The sequence below is a fragment of the Panthera tigris genome, chromosome C2 (genome assembly GCF_018350195.1).
Source record: "Panthera tigris isolate Pti1 chromosome C2, P.tigris_Pti1_mat1.1, whole genome shotgun sequence".
NCBI classification, from domain to species: domain Eukaryota; kingdom Metazoa; phylum Chordata; class Mammalia; order Carnivora; family Felidae; genus Panthera; species Panthera tigris.
In genome coordinates this window covers 140,676,431-140,697,425 of record NC_056668.1, presented here as the reverse complement: position 1 = coordinate 140,697,425, position 20,995 = coordinate 140,676,431, and the positions used below count along the sequence as shown (strand labels likewise).

General features: G+C 44.3%; 1 protein-coding gene across 4 annotated transcripts in view; it reads right to left on the bottom strand.

The window, feature by feature from the left end:
• The window catches only part of RARB (retinoic acid receptor beta), a 172,439-nt gene that overhangs the window by 133,012 nt on the left and 18,432 nt on the right, over positions 1–20,995 (bottom strand). For 3 of the 4 annotated variants that reach the window (XR_006207638.1, XM_042956680.1, XM_007097468.3), the window contains exon 2: positions 9,437–9,585. Coding sequence is in view for 1 of the 4 variants with exons in the window: in XM_007097468.3 (XP_007097530.2) it covers positions 9,437–9,585 (149 nt within the window). In the remaining 3 variants the exon portion in view is untranslated. Of the gene's footprint in view, positions 1–9,436; positions 9,586–14,991; positions 15,073–20,995 lie in introns of those variants that run through there. The other variant, XM_042956681.1, reaches the window with a different exon arrangement.

Here is a 20,995-nt window from a genome sequence, read left to right as displayed (position 1 = left end):
AATCAACCAAAACATGAAACGGGCACTTGAGACATCACTGGGAGGTGAGCCATTTTCAAATCAACAGGCTAACTATCAACATTGGGAATTGCCTCTCTAGTATATGACAGTGGTAAAACCTCTACCAAGAATGAGTTTGTTTAATAAAAACAGCAAACGAAAGTGTTCCAGATATTTTTAAACAGCAAGCAAAGTAACCATTTCAACAAGCATTTCTGAACTTCTAATGATTAGAAAATGTATAAACCATTTAAAACCACCAAAATAAATCGACTGTTTTCACCAAGCCAACATGGAAAAAAAAGTACAGGGTTGCAAGCTAATTCAAAATTCGCCCTCCACTTCCTGTTTATTCATACACCAGGAAAAAAAAAAAAAAAAGACTTTTCTGCCTTTTCAACCCAAAATGATTTCTCAATTTAGAATAACATTTATCCAGAAGAAAAAAATGTGTTTTCTCCTTCAGTAGGATCTATTACTAGGAAAAGCCAGATTGCCATTTCAACTCTCTTAATGTTTCTAGACACGGAAGTAGATTTCTCGATGTTGAGATTTTTATTTACATTAAAGCACTAAGAGCCCACAGTGTTCCTGAGTATATCATTACAGGTACTAGCCCTTAAGAGTCTGCTTGAAGACAGTATGGAAGAGAACAGTTAACTCTGAGGTGGAAGGCAGAAATTACTAAGAAAATGAGCTGCACTTTGGCCATAAAAGGCCTTTTCCTGTTTATAAAATTTATAAGCGTTTTCATTAAGGCATCGTTACAAACCCTATATAATGAGATGCAATTATGATATTAGATAGGATGTATAAAATTATACGTGCACTAGCACAGAATTATATCTGATTGATTAGGTTATTTATTACTGTATCAATTACTGTATAATTACAAGTAATTTGTGATAAAAAAAAAAAATCACTCATGCACCGAAGCCCTACTATGTGAAGAGCACTGTGCTGGGCACCGAGACCAGTCCCAGCCCTCCTGGAGCTTATAGTCTGAAAGAAGAAGAGGGTATCAAACCAATGGCTCCATAAATAATAACTTCATTACAGTCCCAGTAAGGGCTACAAAGGAGAACAATAAAAAATGTAAAAGAGGGGGACCTGACTGGGGGATTCTGGAGAAGACATGATACGTAATGAGTCTTTTGGAGCATCTTTAATGCCTGGCTGATCCCCAGATGCTTGCACAGGACAAAGCAAAACCAGTGTCGACGGAATGAATATGTTTCCATTTTTCCACATAAGTCTTCATAGGCTATTCCAAGTTCCTTTGCCTTCAACTTTTGCCGTAGACACTCCTCTCCTCTTCCCCATCTGGAAAATGCTAACACGTCTATAAAATCGTCTCTTGTCTACAGCCTTCCCTGAATGTGTCAGAGGGATGTGAGGCCCAACCTCTGTGCTCATCAAGCCCCCTAAGGGTCAAAGAACATGGTACACGCACTGTTTGTCTATCCACTCAGGCCATAAATATTTACCATGCGCTTATTATTCAACAAGCACCTTTCTACGTACTTTATACACACTGGGATACAACTCTGGGAACAAAATACATAAAACCTTTCCTTTCTGTACCTAAGCCTTGTCGTGGAAAGTGTTTAATAGATGTCTGATTAATGGCAGAGTAAGTCAATTCTCCATTATTGGCCGATTTGAATACGAATGGCTCTTTGGGTCTATGAGGGGACCGACTTTGTAGGGTTCGAAAACTTAATGAAATCCATGGCAAGCTTCATAATTCAGTTTTAGCTACTGCCTTTAGCATGTTACGTTGTTCTTGGGGCCCAATGCTGTGGGAGCCTCTGAACAGAAGCAAAGATCAGTGTGGCAAAGCCAGAAATGTTCTCCAAACAGAGCATACCGCTCGTGTTTATCCATGCCAATTAAAAACAAAAAAACAATGTCGTTTTAAGTGGCCTCAGTCAAATAAAATCACTAAGCACATTTATAGTATTTAATAGAAGTTCTAAAATTAAGTGCAGACATCCATCTTCCTGATTGCAAAACTTTTTGTGACAGAACATATTACTTGCTGTCTGCCAGGAAAAAAACAGCCCAGCGGCCGAACACTGTCGTGGAGATGAGGGCCTCCCTTCTTCAGAGGCAAGGAAAACAAAGGCAGATGAGAAAACGGACAAAATTAGCCCTGAGGGACTGAGGGGGCTAGTGCAGTTTAAACTCTTAAAGGCTGCTTTAAATAGAAGGCTACCAGCGTGACCTTAAGCAAGCATTTCCTCTGTGCCCTTGTGGGGAAGGCTCACCATCATGGCGGCACCCAGGGGCTCCCCATGGGGGCTGGACAGTGGCTCCCAAACGCTAGCTTGTGGATGGGAAGTTTCCACTCATCAAGGGCAAAGCAGAGAACAAGGACACAACACCATCTGGGAGCGTGCCCGAGGGTGGGTCCTGTCTGTTAACCGGCCCTTCTTGGGAAAGCCGGCCTTGTAAGCTCTTCCTTTTTTTGCTTTTTGTTGTAAAAATGCCATTTCTTTTATGAAACGATTGATCCAGTAGGGTTGTTTTTCTTTTTAAGTATTCTCCCACCTGCTTTTAATTTGTTACCCCATGAAACCCCCACTCTAGAACATAACCTACCACTGCTTCCTACCTGCTGTTTCCCTGCAGCTAAAGCAGCGGGGTGCTTTCCAACAGACATAAGATTTCAATCCTAGCCTTCAAAAAGACAAGCTGTGTGACCTTAACCAAGTTCCTTTACCTCTCTGAACCTCAGTTGTCTCATCTGTAAAATGGGCATCTTTAAGCCTACTCCCTACAGTGCTCTTGTGAGAATTAAACGAAACAAGAGTATCAAACGTCCCAATGCGTGGTATAGAGAAGGTATTCAACAGGCCAGTTTTCTCCTCGCCCTACCCACCCCTCGACTTACAAATACCCACACCGCATAAGCCATCCTAATAAGAAATGAGTACAATAACTCTGTTTTACCTTAATATTTGGTGTAGGATTGGGTTCATACTTGTGAATTAGAATTTCACAAATTTATTAAGGCCGAGACAAGGTAACAGATACAGCAAAGAAAGACGAAATTGCCCTAGATTCAGTTTTGATCTAAAATGCTTTCCCCTGTTACACAGTTGGTTCCTTCCAATCATAAGGTCTCCCCTCACTCCTGAATAAATCAGGTATCCCTCCACTGTTGTTTACCAGACCATTCTGTTCCTTTTCTTCCAAGTTTGGATTGTTCATCATCTGTTCATCATTTGTGTGAGACAAGAAGTTCCAGGAGGACCATCTCTCTTGCGTTTACTGTTATATCTCCAGGGTCTGGCCTACGCCCTGAAACTTAGTTCAATAATTATCTGCTAAAAGATGATGGAATGGTGAATACAGTTGTGAGAAGAGACTTAACACATGAAATCAGGAGTTAATGGAAGACGGTAGGTGCCTGGGTGGCTCAATCGGTTGAGCATCCAACTCTTGATTTTGGCTCAGGTCACGATCTCAGGGTCGAGGGATTGAACTCTCCATGCTGAGCATGGAGCCTGCATAAGATTCTCTCCCTCTGTCTGTCTGTCTGTCTGTCTCTCTCTCTCTCTCTCTGGCACGCTCCCTTGCTCACGGTCATGCTCTCTCAGGAAAAAAAAAGACCATATACAGTGAAATTCCAGCTCTAATATACTCCCCACTTTTGCAAGTGACTTGGCCACTTTTCCTCTTCAAAGGTGCAGTCTATTTCTCTATCCCTCAGGCTAAGGTTTGACCATGTAACTTGTTTGACCAATAGGACGTTAGCAAGTGTGATGCAACCAGAAGTTTGCTCACTGGTGCTTGTCCTCTCTTATGATGGGGAACCCATCCACCACCATGTGAACAAATCCAGGCTAGGCTAATGGATGAGGAGTGGTAACACAGGAAGAAGATCCAGTCGTTCTGCCAAGGACTCTGTCATGTGAGGCCACCTAGACCACCTGAACCAAGACAAGAAAACCTGCACAGAATTGTGACAAATAATACATGTCTACTGTTCAGCCAACAAGCACGTGGGTTACAAGCAAGAAAAGCTTACTAATACAGCAGCTCATAAAATACATCCCATAAACCTCTCCAAAGTAAGATGCTAGGTGTTTCTGGAAGCAGCTCACTTATAAGGAAACTGCTAAGAAGTGGGAGCTGAGTGGGAATGAGGGGTTAGAGTAAAAACAGAGAGAGAGAGAAAGGGAGAGAGAGAGAGAGAGAGAGAGAGAGAGAGAAAGGGAGAGAGAGAGAGAGAGAGAGAGGGAGGTCTTGAAGCTCCCATCATGGAGCCCTGGGCAATTGACATGAACTTCTGTTAAACAATATTCCTGAAGGAAGTGAGAAGGAAGCACCACATTCCCGGGCCTACAGTCCACCAGAAACAACTGGCCTGGCACCTCTGGCATGAGTCCTTTGGACCACCAGCCTTTGACTTTTACAAATTATAAGAAAGAACATATCACCACGTATTTAGCAAAGGTCCAGAAACTAGGTCCAAGGGCCAAATGTGGTCCATTGCTTATTTTTATAAAGTTTGATTGAAACATATCGATGGCCATTCTCTGACGTATTGTCTATGGCTCCTTTCATACTACCGCGACAGAGCTGAGTGGCTGTGACAGAGACCAGATGGCCTTCAAAGCCTAAAATATTTACTATCTGACTCTTTACGGAAACGACTTGCCAACCCCTGTACTGGAATAATCAGGGTAGGTTCTAAGGAGTGGTGGGGTCTTAACCTGAGTCTTGAAAGAAAAAGGCGGTGTTTATTTTTGGTATAAAGAAATGGAGAAAGGCTGAAAGAACATTACAAGAAAGAATACTAAGAGTATAACTGATGTTACGTCACTGTGTGAAAGTTATTAAGTTAATGACAACACAAACCATAATCGAGTGTACCGGCCACTTCCCATGGGCCAGATACTGTTTGCTTTATGGTCACTCATTTTATACTCCCAACAATATCATGAACTAGACAGTATTATTATCTCCATTTTTCCACATGAGAAGAGAGAGACGCAGACAATTAAAGATGCTTGCCCAAGGTCACAAAGCTATCAAGTAGACTAACTAGGATTCAAATACCTAGTTAGTATTTACATTTATAGTATTTATATCAGCCTAACTGGTCTTCTCACTCTCAACTCCACAATCAATATAAAATCTGATGAAGGCCAAAATTATGCATAAATTCTAGCTATGAGCAATCAGACGGTTTCTTGAAGGCACATGAAAATCAACTTTATCACTTTACGTTGTTTAACCTTTTTGGCCACACCATATGTTCCCTTTATGTCCTCTTTGTCCCTTCCAAAAAACCTGTCATTGCTCAGCTGGAAATCCCCTAAACGGGACATCCCTATGGTGCATCTAGCGGTTATGTTGCCATAGTGAAGCTATGTCAACACAGTGGTCACTGGCCATTCCCAGAGGTCGACTGAAACCCATTCATTAAATTCTGAGTCTGAGACTGCCACCTATTCCCTAAGAAGAAAGAAGGTTCTCTTCCCCAAACAAGAGTCAATAAGGTCGTCCTGGTCATGACAGGCCGAAGCCACCGTGGGCATTACTTCTTACAGACATAAATTCGGTTCTGTTAGGGAGTCCTATTTTAGAGCAGAGGCTCCCAACCCGGAACAGTGATCTTTGATCTCTAGCCAAAAAATGGGCCAGCCCTTATCGGTCGATCAGGGACCCTGGTGTATCTGCTGCCAGCTCCAAATGATAACATGCAGGGGGCCCCTTATAAACAACCTAATTAAATATAGGCAGAATTCCAGGACAGAAGTTGTTTCTTGATTCATTACCTTATCATCACATGGGAGAGATTCCTAATAGATAGTCTCTAATACGATTAACTTTTAACAGACTCACAGATATTAAATTGATATGCCTCTTTCAGAGGGCATTTTGGCAATTTGTATCAAAAGCCTTAAAAATGGACAAAGCCAATGACCTAGAAATTCCAAGCCTACTAATTTATCCTAAAAAAAATGATCACAGATATACCTCAAGGCTATACGTTATTATTTATAATAGAGAGAAAACTGCAAACACCTTAATTGAACAACAGGGAATTCGTTAAAGACATTACGATATAGCCATAAATTACCACATTAATGTTATAACCGTAAACACTAGGCAGTTGTTTAAATTTTGGCCATGAAAGACTATTAAATTTAAAAAGCAGATTAAAACCAGCATACAACATAAAATTCTATTTTTATAAAAAACAAAACAACACGCACGTACTCATAAAAAAATAGATTTAACACAGGTTTTCTCCCAGGGTAGAACTATGGTGGTTTGAATTTTCTATTTTTTGTATACAACGAGCTTTAGTTTAGTGGCTTTTAAAAATGATGACTGTTATCTTTAATTTTGTCTTATTCGTTATTTCTTCTCCTTTGGCTGTACACTATACTTTCGACTTTACGCTTTTCAGTTCGGTGAATTTTAGCACGACATTGTCCCAGCCAGCCAAAACACAGTCTCTCTTTTTTTTTTTTTTTTTTTTTTTAATTTTTTTTCACGTTTATTTACTTTTGAGACAGAGAGAGACAGAGCATGAACGGGGGAGGGTCAGAGAGAGGGAGACACAGAATCGGAAACAGGCTCCAGGCTCCGAGCTGTCGGCACAGAGCCCGACGCAGGGCTCGAACTCGCGGACCGCGAGATCATGACCTGAGCGAAGTCGGCCGCTTAACCGACTGAGCCACCCAGGCGCCCCAAAACACAGTCTTTCTCGACCACCTAGGGGAAAGGCAGCCCACGTTTTCAGAGCTCGACAAAACCCACCAGGCAAATCCCCTCAAATTCAACGAGTGGCTGACCAGCCTTCTTGGGCTTTCACTCTGTGAAAAAGCTGTGCCACAACAGCGCTCTGAACAGCGGAACCAAGTTTATCAAAGTTGCCTGCGCTGGTCTGGGTTTTGTTTTTGTTGGGGTTTTTCCTAAAAAGAGTCAGAATCCAAAATTACGACAAGAGGTTGGGGAATTAGCTGACTAAGAGCTGATGAAAACAGCGTGTACCGTGCGGATTGTGAAAGAGTTTAATGCATAGGGCCTGAAAGCTGCTGGGGAAGACAGACGTTGGGTCATTTCTTTTCCCAGGACATAATGGGAGCAGGTAAGCTGGGTTACAACATACCGCATTCAGATTTCTGGACAGGACATGACTTAACATTTTTTTTTTTTTAAATAAAGGAGTGCCTTCTAACTTTCAAATGGTCGTCAGGAAAGGGTTTGTTTACGTATTGCCAAACCAGCGGACAGAGTGAACTGGTGTTCTGCCACAGATGTCCCAAATCTCAGGACAAGGCGAAGCGGGGTCAGCTAGCAACCAACATTAAAAGTGACCACTGGATGCCCAAATGTTTCACTTTTCCCCCAGCTGCCAACTGGCTGCTGTGTGAACTTGCCTGACCACCTTATCTGAAGCTACTGGAGAAAAGGACACGCCTTTAGAGCAACCAACACAATGCCAGAGGTAGAGAGATGTTCCTAGGTCTTCCGTGGATTCCCCCCAACTGGCCTCACTCAGTAAAATGATACATGTTTTTCCAAAGGACTTGAAAAGAAGGGAAACCTCACATAATTTCTTTCAGGGGCTGAGTGACATTTATGTGTTTGTTCAACCGAGATCTTTAAGCACCCACTATATGCCACACTGTGTGTGAGCTACTGTGCAGGCAAGCTAGGGCCCCTATCCACTCTGTGTCACAGACAATAAGGCATTCAGGGCGGTAGACTGCACGCAAACCTGACTCCATTTCTCCTTACCCTGTATTCCCGCCTCTAATAATGTGACTTTCCAGCTTCTTGCCTTAGAAAGTTGAGTTTACATCGGGCACCTGGGTGGCTCAGTCGGGTAAGCGTCTGACTTCAGCTCAGGTCATGATCTCCCGGTCCATGAGTTGGAGCCCCAAGTTGGGCTCTGTGCTGACGGCTCAGAGCCTGAAGCCTGCTTTGGATTCTGTCTCTGTCTCTCTCTCTCTCTCTCTCTCTCTCTCTCTCTCTCTGCCCCTCCCCCACTCATGCTCTCTGTCTCTCCAATATGAGTAAATGCTAAAAAAGAAAGAAAGCTGAGTTTATGTTCCTACCAGCTGAGCATCACTGGCCTTACGACTTACTTTGACCAGCAGAATGTGTCACAAGTGACAGCATGTCACATCTGAGCCGAGGCCTCTGGAGACCTTGAGTGTCCTTCCAGAATCCTGCCTGTGCAAATAAGCCAGTACTAGCCCTACAGGCACGAGAGACCACATGGGGGAAAGACCAAAGTTCCCAGCCAACAGGAGTCTTCGGCAACCCCCAGAAGAACAGCCAACCGGCGAACCTGCAGCTGACCAGGAACGCACAGTGGACCATAGCTGGGAGCAGATGAACCACCCAGAGGAACCTGGCCTGCAGGGCTGACCCACAGAACCATAAGCCAGATAAAAGCTTGTTGTTTTAAGCCATTCATTCAGCTATAGGACGGTTTGTTACACGACAGTGCCTACCCAGTACAAACAGGAATAATAACTAACTCTGACAAGCCAAATACAAAATGCCACCGAGCACCCGATGGGAGCCCCTGTAATATTACCCCAACGTGTTTATAATTACAACGTATCATCCAATGTAGACATATAAAGAACGGATCTGACCAACCATCCTAGAGAACATAAAGAAGCTGTATATCGGGGGAAGGGCCAGCTCGAGACAGCCATAGTTCCTTTGAAAAATGGCATGTGGATGAGTTGGATTTGCCTATGAAGTCATTCTTTGTTTCTTTTCTCTCTCTCTCTCTCTCAAAAAAAAAAAAAAAAGCTCTTTCATTCAATTAAGACTGTTGGACTCGATAGCGATTGTCTAACTTGATTCAAAGCAGCCATATCCTCTCTGACACATGTTCAGCCTCCCCTACTCGGTAGGCTGGAATTTTAAATCCAGCTCTCCTGAATTTATGACACACACACAGTAGCAAGTCCCTACAGGCTGAAAATCAAACTGTAATTCAAAGGCCACAGGGCTGAGGAAACAGCCAGAAGATAAATCCCAATTTCTAACCTTGGATTCTCAGCAAGTTGATTTAGTGGACTGTCAGTCACATTTAAAAATAAAATAAAACTACAAAGACAGCAGACGGCATGTTCTAAAGAGAAACGGGGTGATGCTTTTCTGGACTCCTTCAAAAAGCTCTTGTTACCTGAAAAGACCTGTTATGTTATTTTAAGGGCCCTAGAACATTTGGCCCCAGTCAGTCATTTGCAGGAGTTTCTGAATTTTCAACTCATGAGACAGAAGGAAGGAATGAAACCATCAAATAAACACAGCGCGCCACACTGGGGGTGACATTGCCCAGGGCAAAGCAGCCTGTTTCTGGAGCCGAGCAGGTCACGCCCCCACCCCCCAGAGCACGTGGAGAGTGAGCACACACTGGGCGCAGAGGCCTGTGGGTACTCACCTTGCAGCCCTCGCAGGCGCTGACCCCATAGTGGTACCCGGATGATTTGTCCTGGCAGACGAAGCAGGGTTTGTACACACGAGGGGGAGGAAGCGGAGACGGAGGGCTGGGGACCAGTTCCTCGGAGCTCGTGCTTTGCGTTTCAATCGCTGTGGTGGGGAGGGGGTGGGGGGTGGGGAGAAAAAAAGATAATCTGTCAGTTCATTTCTTTCTCACCAGTGAAATCCCCGGCCGCGGCCCCAAGTTCAGCAACAACCCGAGCAAGGATAGGCCCACAAGAACACCTGTCACCGTGGGCACAGCAGTGGGACAGGGACACGGAGCTGTGCGGTTCACAGGGAGAGCCCACAGGCCTCTCTCATTTGCAGCGCAGCACAGCACTGTGCGGGAGAGGATTTTATCACCAGGCCACCCTCCAGAGGACCAGGAACTCAGAGCCGCGCAGTGACTTGTCCCGGATCAACGGCGTGGCGCGAGAGCCAAGACCCAAAGTCAGATTTTCACACTGCAGACCCGAAGCTCTTTCTTTCAGCTCTTCTGCTGCCCCTCGCTTCCGATCCACGGAGAGTCTCTGCAATGACTTGTTTGACCCTGTTGCTCACTTAATTAATCAAAAGTAAATTTCCTAAGACAAACGAAGAAAATGCCAGAAGCAGCTACTGGGCAAGCATATGGGGAGGGCCTGCAGCGTGCAGCCTTAAGGGACCTTCATTAATCACAATATGGGTGGGGTGCCCCGGTGGCTTAGTTGGGTTGAGGGTCCCACTCGGGCTCGGGTCATGATCTCACCGTCCGTGAGTTCGGGCCCCACATGGGGCTCTGGGCTGACAGCTCAGAGTCTGGAGCCTGCTTCTGATTTTGTGTCTCCCTCTCTCTCTGCCCCTCCCCTGCCCACGCTCTGTCTCTTAAAAATAAATAAAGATTTAAAAAAAAACATTGGTAAGACCTTTGCTACTCCAAGACTAGTCCTTGGACCAGCAGCATCAGCATCACCTTCTAATCAGCATCACCATCTACTAAGATCATCAGCATCTTATTAGAAAACATACCATCAGGCCCCAGCTCAAGCCTAAGGAAGCAGAATCTGCATTTTAACAAAACCCTCAGATTGCCGAACATACAATTTATGTTTGAGAAGCAGTGGGTTATCCTAATGATAGGAGAGTCATACAGCTCTTTATTCTAGATTTAATCTAGATTCTTTATTCTAGATTCTAGATCCGTATTCAAGCAACATGGGGTGCTTGGCTGGCTCAGTCCTTAAGCATCTGACTTCAGCTCAGGCCATGATCTCACAGTCTGTGATTTCAAGCCCCGTATCGGGTGAGCGCGAGTCCCGCTTCAGGTGAGCGTGAGCCCTGCTTTGGGTAAGAACACAAGCCCCACTTTGGGTCAAACACGAGCCCCGGGTGAACCCCACTTCTCTCTCTCTCTTCCTCTCTCTGCCCCTCATTCACTTGTGCTCTCTCTCAAAAACAAAAACAAACATACAAAAAACCACAATTCCCCATCTCATTTTCTAACCACCCAAATTCCATGGTTAATAGGAATTCATAGAATTTAAGATCCGAGGGTTCTCCCATCCCTTGTCTCCAGATGCATGTTCAAAGCCAAAGCAAGACCTGGCTCATTTCCTATCACAGGCAAAAGTGCTCATGAAGTATGGTGGGAATGAGGAAGGGAGTGACTCACCCAAAGTCATCGCATAATGTTCCAGAATCTTCCAATCTCCAAATTACTTGAGAATATACAGTATATTCCCCAGAGAGTAAGATTTCCAGTTGTTCCACTACTCACAATCTTCCAGACGAGATATCCTACCAACGTTATTGTCTTACAGCTAAGCCTTCAGGAAGTTGGGGCAACTCTACCCCTTCACACACTGTGAATCCACCCTCATATCTTATAATCCTGCTACCACACCGCCATCATCTCTCACCTTAGCTACTCAAGGGTCTCGCTGTCCCTACGCTTCTACCCGAGAATCCCTTCCTCAAATGCGCAGTCGGAGAACTGTTCAAAAAGTTAAAATCGACCCCTCTCCCTTACTTGTCGAAAACCCTCCAAGAGTCACCGGTTAGATCAAAGCCAATCTCATTACTGTGTTCCACAAGGCTCTTCATGATACAGCCCCTTAGCAACAACATCACTGAACTCAAGCATTCTCATTTATCGACTTCTAAACACCTGCCTCCTATTCCATCTCTTGAAGAGGCCAAGCTCTCCAACCAACTTAAGGCTACTGCCCTTAAACCATTTCCCCTAATTGGAGAGCTCTTCGAGCAAATGTCACCTCCTCAGAGATGGCTTTTCTACAGAAAGCCCCTTCCCACTCCTGATCGCTACATCCCATTATTTTATTTTATTTTCTGTAAAACTCTAACTAGTATTCAAATTTAGAAAGTTTGTGTACAACTTTATATTCTATCTCTGCCACCTTCCAACTATGGGTTTCATGAGGCCAACCTACCTACGTGCAGCATTTACAGCTGTGTTCCAGGCCTAGCGGTCCTGGCACACAGTAGGTAGGCAATCGATAAATATTTGTTGAATTAATACATGAACTTGTCCCCGTTTCTTTTTTTCTTTATTCTAAGCACTAAGAGCCCCTCTAGGTTGTTAGGTAACCCGATTACAAATCAAATAGCTTTTATATACTCATTTGCTTCCTCAAAAAAAATTAATTATCCTTTTGGAGTAGAATCAACTATAATTATAGTATTTTCATAATTCAGAAGTTTCTTGGAATGAATTCATTAGAGTAACGCAGGTCTAGTAGATAAATCTATATTACAGTCTCTACCGGTTAGAAGCAAGGTATCTGGGACAAAGACGGCTCTTACTCTGGGCAGCTTGGCATTATTGTGACAAGTGTTCTGCAGAAAGGCCGGCATCTGAGATGTCACTAAAGCTTATCAGATCAGCTCTCAAGCTGTAAATGCAAAAGCAGGCCTCACACTAAGCTAACCAGCTTCACTGAAAGCAAATGAGAAATAATGACATCAACAAGAAAACAGTACTTGTTCAAAGTACAGAATAATATACTGCTCTGTGTTAAAAATCTAAGAAAACAAACGTGCAGAGCATCTCCCCCAAACCATCTCCTTAGAGAAAGGTGCTGTCATCATCTTAGCATATATCCTTCCAGACCACTTTTCTATGCATATAAATGATTTTGGTTCGTTTGCTTGTTTACTAAAGTGGACTTCTACTATAGATTCTGTTTGGGACTCTAAGTTACTGTGTCATGAGTTTTATTTCCTCGTCCATAAATATTTTTCCTGCAAAACATTCCATTATGATGAACCTCTTTGTAGCTAATCTCAGCACATGCCTGTGGCAGATCAATTCTCAGAAGTGGAATTACCAGCTCAAAAGGTATGGTTGTTTCAAAATATTTTGTTAGTTTTTAATTCATGTTGACAAACTGACTTCAAGAAAGGCTGTGTCACTCCTAATACATCAACGTGAGTGAGTCCTTCCCTAAATGCCTCCCCAAACTCCCAGATTTTATTTGTATGGCTTCACCTCCACCCGACTGTTTCAACAACGCTGACGGAGCTGTGTCATCACCACCGTGATCAAGCCTGCACTGTGCTCTCCCCAGAAGCAATGTGTGGTGTGTGTATTTGTGTGTTTCCACGTTCTACTCGCTCGTGTAGAACAGCTAATCTGGCTTGTCTAGGAAAGTTGTAAATAGAATTCTGTTAGGGCTGGATTCAGCTGTCAGAGTTATGCCCTGAATTTCAAAAGTGGGTGGTAATTTCCATAAATATGTCACTTTAAATACATGTCCTAAAGGGAATCCAGCATTTCACCCTCCCAAAGAGAGGCAAGAGAAGTTGGGCAATTTAATACCCAAAAAACTCAGGGCGAAGCACACTTTTGAAAAGGGGAGAGACCTCACAAACCCCAAAACATTTCACAAAGTTTGGTAAAAGTCGTCTTCTACAGATCAGAATCACTTATAATAAATGAATGAATTCAGCACGTTTTTCCTGAACAGTTGCCGTGAAAGGAAATGTTCCATTGTAAGCAATCAATCATGATGGCTCTACACTTATTAAGGCTATGGTGATTTCACCAGTAATGTCCCTGAGCCTTGATGGTTCGGCCTAATGGAAAGTAAACCAACAATGAGAATACAATACAGCGGTTCTCAAAGCTAGCTGTACATCAGAACTACCTAGGGTGCTTTTAAACATTCCAATGTCCAGATTGCATCCCAAAACTAATATGCCAGGACGTCTGGGAACGGGAGCTAGGTATCAGTGTTTAACAAAGAAATCCTGGGGCACAGGGATAGCTCAGTTAAGCTTCTGACCGTGGCTCAGGTCATGATCTGACCAGGTTTGCGAGTTCAAGTCTCCCATTGGGCTATTTTAAACAGAACCCACTTGGGATCTTCTGTCCCACCCCTCTCTGCCCCTCCTCCACTCGTTTTCTCTTTCTCTCTCTCACAAAATAAATAAACTTTAAAAAAAATCCCAGGTGAGTCCAAATTGTGGCGGTTCTAGTACAATGACAAAGAGAGCTAACAGCCCTACTGAGCCCAGTGAAATCAAAGAAGACTTCCCAGAGGAGGTGACCAGGCTGTGTTTTGAAGCACGAATTAATTCTTTCTGTTGTGGTTTGTAATTTGTAATTTAAAAATGCCGAAAATGAATCCCACACAAACATAAATAGGAAAGACTCATACATGCCAAGAAATAATCATCTTCAGAAAAAAAAACGGTCCCACCGGTGGCAAAGAATTCAATGTCGGTGCTATAGATATTCAAATACCCCCTCCAAGTTGATAATCTATGGTCCTGTATTTCCTTTGTGTGGCCTATACCACAGAGAACAATGCAAAGCAAAACAGAAAAGCAAATCTCGGTGGTATGGTTGAATGCCAAAGCTAGCCTTAAGCAAACACGTCAAGACAAGTTCTAGAATTACAACCAGGATATGGCATCAATATAAAAGCAGATTTGTGCTTCAATGCAACCTCTAGACTTTTCAGTAAAAATATACTTTGGCAAAGTTTATTAGTGCTCCTCCTCCCCTCTTGTCCTCCCCTCCGACCACCACCAGTAAAGACAGTGGGAGACAAGGGAGGGGGACAGCCCAGGGCTCCCCTCTCGCTAGCCATTGTTGGTATTTAAGAGAGCTACACAGTGCTTGGCCATTGATCTGTTCACTGTCATCCTGCTTAAATCAATAATCTATTAGTCCCTTTAAATTAGAGTTAGATTCATCAAATGCCCTTGAGAGGTCTCAAACATTTTGTTCCTTATTCCAGGCAAGCACAATCAGTCTATGGAATGATAAAATTTTTGCTCGAAAACTCTGCAGGCTCAGCAGACAATGTGTCCTGTATTAGCTCATTCAGCGATCTCGGGCAGGCCAAAAAAGCAGTTTTTAGACTTCCCAGGGGGACAAGAGGCTTGTGTCATTCAATAAAACAACTGCACTCCAGCCATCCTGATGTGATTTCAGTTTGGGGAAGCAGTCTTTGAGGAATAATTTGGATCTGCTTTTTGCCTCCTGCTTTTATTTATTTCCTTGCTTACTTATTGACTTATTCAGTTCTGTCTGGTGACTGCATCCCCAGTAAGCAGCAGCCTCCAACGTGGCATCCGAACCGCTGACCAGATGGGCTGCCTTGCTTCGTCAGGGAATGGCCAAGACCAAGACGGAAGAACTTCTGCCGCTCGGGCGAGATGGATGCTTGGTTCCGTGGGTCCCTGCCCAGAGCAGAGTCAGCACCAGGGGTGCCCTGGGCTGCACACGTGCGAAAGGAGACAGTGAGGCCAACCAAACCTGCACCAGCAGAAGCTTCTAGCCCGCGTTTGAAACCTTTCCATCCCTGCAACACAGAGATGGCTGTCACTAGGGAAACGAAGCTAGAATCGCCTTTCCTTCTAGAAAAATTCATTACAGGTCTTGTTTGCCTTTAAATTAATGCTCCTCAAAGGGTGGTCCAGATCAGCAACCAGCCACAGAATTCCTGAGGGTGAGAGGGAGGGCGGGGAAGAAGGCACTGGCTTGAAATCAGTGACTTTCTTGAAATCAGTGACTTTTCCGACTATCTGAGGTTAAGGAGGACCCATTCTAACTCCCCACCCCAGTCCCTCACAGCGTGATAAACTTCACTGAAAACAAATCCCTAGGAAAAGAACGTACAAACAAAACATTAATTTTCAGGAAAAAAAAAAGGCATTGGAAAGGAGATGCCTAAAACACAAGCTACGACTCAAGGGAAAAAGAAAGATGTACTAGACATAAAATTAACTCTGTCAAATTGCCGTGAGAGTTTCTAAGCACTTGCTCTCAGTTCCTGCCCTTGTCTCACCACGGACTGGCAGCGGGCAGTTTAGGAACTGGCACCGGTCCGCAGACGGCACTTCGAGAAGCCCTACTCTGAGAAGGGCTTCAAATTCAGAGGTCTGCAGACAAAACAAAAACAAACTAGAGGGAATCTCCACAGACTGAGATGGTGTGAAAGCACAACGCCAGGGCTCCCAAGCGACGCAGCTTTTTCAAACGCCGCACAACTCCGGGGGGTTAAGTCGTTCCCCAAATAAAAGAACACCGAAGAAAGAATTAATGCTGTTGCCTGTTTAAGAGGCCTTGGCACTTGCGAACTTGACTCACCTGAGAAAACACAGTATAAATGCCCTTGTTGTTACAACACACCTGAGTGTCATTTAAACACACAGAAAGTCTCCAACAATAGCTCCCTTCACGATTCCTAACATGCTTGGCATTTTTCTAAAGGTTAGATTAAGTAGCAGATAACATTTTTAAGAGAGAGCACTGTATACTATTTTTTTTTCTTTGTAAGAACTAATTTAGTGCTGCCTAAACCATGTTGACAGATTTCAGGATTTTATGTTGGGCCTGATTAGCGGCAGGCAGGCATCAAACATTATGAAAGCCCTGCCTTTTTACTAGAACCTTCGGTGATTAAGACAGTATTTTAATGCACTCTCTGGGCAGCTGAGCCTTAAAAGAAAAAGGAGTTGTAAAGTAAAAGGCATTTCCTGCATGGCCCCAGGGGAATTTTGAGCCCAGCGCTCCGGGACCCGGTGGGAGGGAATAATTTCAGCTAATTAAGGGAGAATAGCAAAGTGTTGCATTTGGTCAAAACATTCAGTGGGGCTTCATTTTTGTTGGCACCAAAGACAGCCGGTCTGGATTTTTTCCCCCTTTTTCTGTGGACACACTGCAGGACTGCAAGGCCCACAGCTCACATACATTAGGGAGAAAGTCAAAGGAAACGCCAAAGTTCAACTAAAGTACAAGTAATTAGAACCAGATTCTCCTTTTGCCTGTGTGTGCGCATGCGCGTGCGAGCGCGGGTGTAGACGTTTTCTTAAAATGTAATTTACATGGCTCGAAACGTTAGCGTGCGAGAGGAAAAAAAAAAAAAAAACCCGTACAAACTGTCGCTCGTTTAGTTTTCCTGTCGCCTCTTCGTTGGGGCGGGAGGTGGGGGAGGAACTGGGAGGATCAGCTCTTTTAATCACCTTTCAGGAGAAGCGGTTTGTTTCCACACGCACGGGATTTGCAAATCTGTGAATCACATTGTGAAATTAGGTAATTGCCAAACAAGAAAAACTTTGCTTTGAAATGGTCTCTCCTCACTCGGCTGCTGGCTTTGTTGTTATTAAGCAGCTCCAAGATTAGTCCAGGGTTTGGGGCAGGCAAAGGAGGGAGGGGGTGGGGAGAGAAGGAAAACATCAACGCGGGGCTTTGGCAGTCTTGACTCAGTAACCTGCCCGTGACCCTGAAGGAGTGTGTGTTTGCCCGGGTCACCCGGGATCCTGGCCGAGGGCTGGAGCTGGGTTATGAGAATCCCTGCTATTCTGACCACACATGCAACAGGTGCCGAACACAAGCAGGGGACAACAACAGGGGCTGGGGCCTGGGAGGAAGACTTTGATTTCGGAGTCCTGAAAGAAAGCCATGCTTTTCAAAGTTTGATCCCCGGACCAGCAGTACCACCATCACCTGGGAATTCGTTAAAATGTAGACTCTCAGCGCCACCCCAGATACGCCTGCTGCATGGAAACAGGCATCGTAACCACCCCCGTCCCACTCCAGATAATTCCTAACCTAAGCACGTTAGTAACATTCGAGACACCACGGCATAAAAATGTCTTGTTACCGCCCTAACCTCACGAGAATCCCAAACATTTTGCTGAGTCCATTTGGCATGGGAACTCTGTCAGCTTCCCCTTTGCCCAGGTCCTTACTAAATACTCCACCTTGTGAAGTACTTCAATACACTGAGAACTTCAGGCTGCGTGTGTGTTTATGCTCACCAGAAGCCAGAAGCCTTCGTTCTCTCCCACGGAATTCTGGCAGTGGCTTTTAGTTGGCAGCGGGTTCAAAGTTGCACAGGAAGAGCCTGAACTAATAGTATCTGCTATTTACTGAGCACTTACTAGGTGCCAGGGGCTGTGCTAGTTGCTTAACGTGTCTTAACTCGTCTAACTCCTCCCCAAAACCACGGGGAGGGGAGGGACCAGGAACTCTGCACTTTAGAATTAGGAATTTAAAAGCACAACACCGCTCTCAGCCTTTGCGAAAGAGACTGAAATGGCTTAATACACATCACTATTATTTCACTAAAACCCACAGCCTTTCTACCCTCTCATTTTCCATCTCCCTCATTTATTTTCTTTGCTAGAAACATCACTGGGTATGGTCTGCTCAGGGCTATTTACTCAAATTTGAGAACTGCAGGATTATGTACCTCCCTTTCTTTTAATTCATGGTTATAATTTTCCAAACACTGACTTGATTCCAGACATGGTTAAATGTGACGAGATAGTTTGGGCTTTAAAAAGAGAGAGAGAGAGGCTCAGGATCCACTAATCACTCTGCATTACAGCTACACCTGCCTGGGCTCACGGCCAGCAGAAATTATTCCTGGGACTGACTTTTACCATGGGAAGTGCTGTCATATTTTCATAAGGGACCATGACACGTTCAACACCTACATTTCATTTTTATAATACGCTTTCTTGCTTCAAAGAACATAGCCGAAAATTATCTCATAGGTTGTTTTGGGTGACGTTTTTAACAGACGATGCTTTCTATCACTATTTTCTAGGACACACTAAGATAGCTTATGACAGGGTTCAAATAAATTCTCCCTTAAAACCACTTAACAGGCCGACACATCTAACTACTTATTAATGATCTGAACTGAGAGGCATCAGAAATGGATCTGCATTAACTGAACAAATGCGGGAACCGGTCTCGGGAGTCATGTATAGATGAAGCTAATTGCATCGCAATATTAAGGTCCCCCTGAAGAGTTTATCTCAACACCAAATGATTCAGTTCAATATTCCACTTCTAATCAGGATCCCCATAACTTCTAAAAAAGCAATTATTGCACTAATAAATGACATCCTATTATCTGTTCAAATTTCCTGCACATAAAGTTGATTAAAACTGGGGCATTAAAATACGTATCATCTCAGATACAAAATTCTTTGCTTATGTGCTGTTAATATATGCTAAAAACCACGTCCATACCAGCCTAACAGAAAAGTTACGAGGGGATACTTTTTGGAATACTGTGTTCAAGGAAGAGGGAGAGGAAATTATGCTTTGTCACCTGGGGATCCTTGCTATCTTCTCCGGTCTGAGAACGCTAAGCGCGATTACGCCAACGTTTAGCCAAAGCCACCGTTCTCAACAAAATGATGCCCCACTTAGGCTGCAAAGAAGTTTTTTGGTTTGGTTTTGTTTTTCCAGGTGTGCGCTCATTTGAGTGGCCTGAAAATAACTTTGAAACCAATTTAATCCTCACTGTGTGGGTTTTCTTGATTCCTAAAAAGAACTAAAACACCAGAAGCCCGCAGAAAACCGTATGTAGGAAGTGTTGGGAAGCGTGTGGGCTTTGCTGCCAGATGACCCTGGATTTGGATCCCTCTTCTGCCAGTAATTTAACGGCCATGCAGTTTTCCTTACTTCTCTGAGCCCTCATATCTCTTTCAAGAAAACGCAGACCATCCTCAAATTCCTGTGGGCGAAAGGGAGGTAATGTTTGCAACTTGCCTGGCACCCGGTAAGCGCTCAGCAAGTAAGAGCCAACCCCTACATCTCCACCACCCTCCCCCCGACACAACATTTCTTTCCATCTTCCTTAATCGAGGGCAGCGGTTCTTAACCAGCATCGGTTTCACCCCACAAGAGACATTTTGTCTCCAGACAGTGTGGCTGTCATAACTGGGGGCTGCGACTGGCATTTAGTGGGTAGAGGCCAGGGATGCTTCTAAACATGCGACAATGCACCAGCCTGCCCTGCTCCGCTCCCCTACCCCCAATGAATTCTCTGGCCCAATTTATAAATAGTGCTGAGTCTGAAGAGCCCTGATCTAGGGTAAGGATGCTCCCTGTGCGGAGGCTTTAGGACGAAGCAGTGGGGCAGTAGATAAGATGATCTCCCACAGCGCCGGAGAATCGGGCCCGGCATCCCAGCTGACAGAAGGCATAACCCAAGTGCCTAACTCTGCCACATACTAGCAGTCCCTTTAGCTTCCGGAACCTCAGCTTCCCTGATCTGGAAAGTGGACACAGCAAGCATACTTACTACCCAGCAGGGTTTCCAATTTGTGAACTCTACACAAAATACAAACACAAAAATAATAGCTAACACTTATCAGAGTATTTGGGAAAAGATGGGTTAAGGCTGATCTTAAGAATGCGACTAACAGAGCCCCTGGGTGGCTCGGCTGGTTGAGTGTCTGACTCTTGATTTAGGCTCAAGTCACGATCTCATGGTTTGTGAGTTCGAGGCCCCCGTTGGGCTCTGCACTGACAGCATGGAGCTGCTTGGGATTCTCTCTCTTCCTCTCTCTCTCGGCCCCTCACCCACTCACACCCACTCACTCACGCTCTCAAAATAAATACTTAAAAAAAAAAAAGAATGTGACTCATATTGTTACCTGAGAAAATGACAGAAACGTCTCTAGAGTCTAGTCAAATATTAACATTGCGACAATATTAATAGCTAACCTTTGTGCAGCATGTACTATGAGCCAACCACTGCCCCCATTAGGTTCTAGGCATATTCCATATATTAACTCATTTGACCCTAGGAGATAGGCAGACTGGGTATTTCATCTTTACAGGCAGGAAACCGGGGGCACTGTGGTTATGTAACTGTTCAAGACCACACAGATGAGAACCCAGGAGCAGGGATTAGAAGGCAAATGGTCTGGGGTTCAGGAGGAGTGTTCAACCCCGGTGTTGGCGGAAGACAGGGACATCTTTATGACCACACAGAACTCCTTCGGCAAGAGGCTGGCACATCCCTGTCAGCGAGTTTCAGAATATATAGACTACGTCTAAGACAGACACACAGTTGTCCCAGCATAAGGACCCAAAGTAAAACTGGAAATCTAAAAGAGAAAGCAGCTAAGGGTACAGAAATAATGCCCTCCTTTCTTTCCAGTCAGAGCAATAAAGTAGGAAAGTCCCCCAGAAGCAAACACAGGAATTAGAAGGTACACACACACACACACACACACACCCCTCCCACATCTTCCCTGC